This window comes from Egretta garzetta, unplaced genomic scaffold, assembly GCF_000687185.1.
Source record: "Egretta garzetta isolate BGI_Z169 unplaced genomic scaffold, ASM68718v1 scaffold434, whole genome shotgun sequence".
In the NCBI taxonomy this organism is placed as follows: Eukaryota; Metazoa; Chordata; class Aves; order Pelecaniformes; family Ardeidae; genus Egretta; species Egretta garzetta.
Genome location: NW_009259584.1, coordinates 754,451 through 757,866, shown reverse-complemented (window position 1 = coordinate 757,866; position 3,416 = coordinate 754,451). Strand labels below are relative to the sequence as shown.

General features: G+C 48.7%; 1 protein-coding gene across 1 annotated transcript in view; it reads right to left on the bottom strand.

Moving 5' to 3' along the window:
- The window catches only part of SKIDA1 (SKI/DACH domain containing 1), a 2,338-nt gene extending 1,706 nt beyond the window's left edge, over positions 1 to 632 (bottom strand). The window contains exon 1 of the mRNA XM_035893254.1: positions 4 to 632. Within this exon, the coding sequence (XP_035749147.1) occupies positions 4 to 624 (621 nt within the window). The 5' untranslated portion in view covers positions 625 to 632. The remainder of the gene's footprint in view (positions 1 to 3) is intronic.
- Between the last annotated feature and the right edge of the window lie 2,784 nt (positions 633 to 3,416).

Here is a 3,416-nt window from a genome sequence, read left to right as displayed (position 1 = left end):
GGCGCGGAGGGGCGCGCAGCTGCCCGCCGCCGGCGGCGTTTCATAGTTTGCGGGGGGTTTGCAAGGCGCCCGGGCGATTTCTGGGTAGCTGCGGCCAGTGTATTTACTAAAAATGTGAGGTAGATGAGAGGCCGGTAGCAGGGCTGCGTCCCCCGGGCGCAGCGCTTTCCTCCTGACGGGCAGCAGGGGCCGGGGGGAGTCGTTCAAGCCCAGCCAAAGTTTGTTCTCCTTCCAGAAGCCGGAGAAGGGGTCGGCGGGGGCGAGCTCCGGCCGGAGGTCGGCGGCTGACAGCGCCCGGCTTATTTTCCTCCGCTTCGTCTTAAGGACCCGTTCGGTTTTGCAGGATGTGTAAAGGGCTTCCACGTCCTCTCTGGAGATCAGGGTGCATTTGGCGGCGTGGAAAGCGATGGAGTTGATGGCTTTGAGTTTCCTCAACTCCTCCAGGTCGCAGTGATGCTTTTTTACTTTTAAATGATCCATTCGCTTGTGCACGGTAGTTCGCGGGATGTTTTTGAGCAGGTCTGTAAAAACCTGGGAGAGTGCAAACATTTGCTTTCCTTTAATGATGAGGTAGCCGAGCCTCACGCCATCCACCTCTTCAAAACCCGACTTCAGGTCTCCCATTTCGTGAATTAAATTATTCCCAGCATTTGCAGAGAGAGAGAGAGAGATGGAAAAAAAAAAAGAAAAAAAAAGAAAAAGCCACACACACACAATCCTCAGCCAGATGCTGTATTTGTCTCAAGGCATCCTGCTAATAAAATATAACAAAGGCTGTTATTCCTGGTGAATGAAGTGCCAAACTTTAGACAAAATTAAAAAAAAAATAAATTAAAAAAATACCGTGAGGCTACAATCAATATATAATCTTAAAAATCAGGTTTGCCAAAGTGTTTCTCTAAGTTGCTGCTGAAGATCAGTACCTGTTCCCTTTCATTCCCTGCTTTTCCATTGGAAACTATGATAATGGAATGTGAAGGGAGGAAGAGAAAAGAAATGCAGCTGCTATTCCCGCCGCTGCTTTAGCTACAAATAAAATGACAGAGTGAAGTGAGCTCGTCCGGAGACACCTTCATCAATTAATTCCCCTAAAGCCAACGCTGATTGGACACTCCTGACAGGTGATGCAATAAAAATTGATATTCCACCCCTTCCCCCAAAAAATCTCCCGCTAATTAGCATACCCTTATACTGCCACCTCCCCTCCCAAAGTAAATAATACAGTTAGTATATAAATCTTTCTATTAAACAATCCGAGCTCAAACACACTCAGACCTCTCAGACTTCCTCGCCGCTAGCTTCCGAGGAAGATTCGCATGCCTTTTCCCCTGTCGTTTCGTATATTTTTTAGCCTGTTTTGGACAAACGTTGCTCTTTTGTGCATGCCGTGAATTTAAAGGACATAAGTCTGATCGTAGCGATGGAAAATCCTTCGGTAACGTAGCCGCTTTAAACTAGCATTTTATTCGGCATTGTGTGGAAAATGAAGCTTAGCGAAAACGTGCAGAACAGCCTGGTATTTCCCTTTCTGAGGCTCCAAAGTTAAATGCTCGCTTGTTAACGAGAGGGAATACTTACATTTTCGAGTTTCTCTTGATTTTCCTCTTCTGCTTAATTAGCTTTTTACAGCCGGGGACTAAGGTTTGGTTTGGGGTTTTTTTGGGGTTTTTTTGTTGTTTTTTTTTTTTCTGTCTGAATATCACGGGTTCCTGCACCGAGATACTGTAACACTTTCAACTGAAAATCTGCCTGTAATATTGCGGGAGGGGGGAGGAGGACGTGGGCTCACGTCAGACCCATAACAAAGCATAGATAAGCCAGAAATGTATACACTTTTCACAATTAACCGTGCTGGATCACGAGCTGGAATGTCCTATGGTCCCAGAGCCCACGTCAGGATTCCTGCGTGCTGATTGCTTCCAGCAGAGAAAGGAGAATGTAAAATATCCAAGGTGCTTCCAAGAGCCTTTACGTAATAACAAAAAAGTGCTGGCACACACAATGTACGATATTGCAACGAGCTAGGATGCTTCTGGCTCGCAGTTTGCATGTTCCGCTCGGAGCAGCCCTGCCGCAGCTTTTTGATGTTCCATTTATAGCAGCCCCTTAAAATCAATTTGAAGAAGCAGCACGAGGGTTTAACCTCTTCTTAGGAACGTTAAATTATTCGAGTGTCAGGAACGAGGGTTTTGCAAATGTTGCGATAGCTGCGTGCCTCTCCCCTTCTCACGTTAAAATGATGCTGCTTGCGGTTTGCACGTTAGGCGCTGCAAAAAAAAAAAAAAAAAAAAAAATCACCAATCTCTGCCGTGCATCCAGTGTTCCGCTGGATACAAACACGAGCACTTTTATGTATCACTGCACATCCAGAATTAGACATATCCGTGAGATTAATGAGACATCTCATATTTCTGGGACTTGGCAAAAAATCGACGGGGGGGGGGGGGGGGAAAAAAAAAAAAAAAAAAAAAAAAAAAGAATCTTCAATCCCAAACGTCAATATCCACTCCGCGTATTGGCAATATGGTGCGTGGAGTTCGTGTTACCCCGTCAGGTACAGCCGAAAGAAAGCGCATAATCGCTCTGCCAAAACGCAGCTTTTGCACGCCAAGGCGAAATGCAGGCGAGCCCCCGGTTTCGCAGGAATTCTAGAGAGAAGCGGGAATTTGGAGAAGTGCATCCGGGAGTGGAGGAAGTCTATTCAAGGGAGCCTCCAACTCGGAGGGCTGAGGTCTGAAAAAGTCAGCCCTGGACCTACTGTTGCTCTCGGCGCAGATGCGATCGCCGCTGTTCAACTTAATCCATGTGTGCGCGGACGGCGGTGCCCGGCCCTTCCCTTTGAAACCCGGGGATAGTATTCCCATCCGAGAAAGCAGAGCTACGGCAAATTACATTTTGTCCCTCGAATTAGAAAAGGATCCTTGGGTGGATCTCGTGATATTTCAGCCCTTTGAACGTAACCGGGAGGCAGCGGGGAACAATGCCTCGGCGCGGCTCAGACCATCCGCGGAGTTCGCCTTCCCTCGCCTCGCCTCCCGGTCCCCCAGCCTCGCCTTCCTCCTCCTCGCTCCTGCGAGAGGCACCCTGGTACACGCTGAGGGAGGCTGGGAGCGAAGTTGCGAGAGAAAACAGCTGCTGGCGCTAAAAAGAAATCATCCGTGGGCTTTCTAGAGCGAGAGACAATAAGGCCGTTTAAAAATTCCTCCTGATGTACTTATATGCTGCCAACACCCCCACCCCCTCCCCACTGCTCTCCTCCCCCTGCTTTAAGGTTAAGGCTATGGAGTCAACAGTGGGGGAACGGTAAACTCCGAGAAAGCCTCTCGGAAGACGTTACCGACCCCCCCGGTGGGCTGAAAAGTCCTTTCTTTGCCAGGTAGTCCGGCTGGGTTGGGTTCCCCGTGTAAACCCACGCC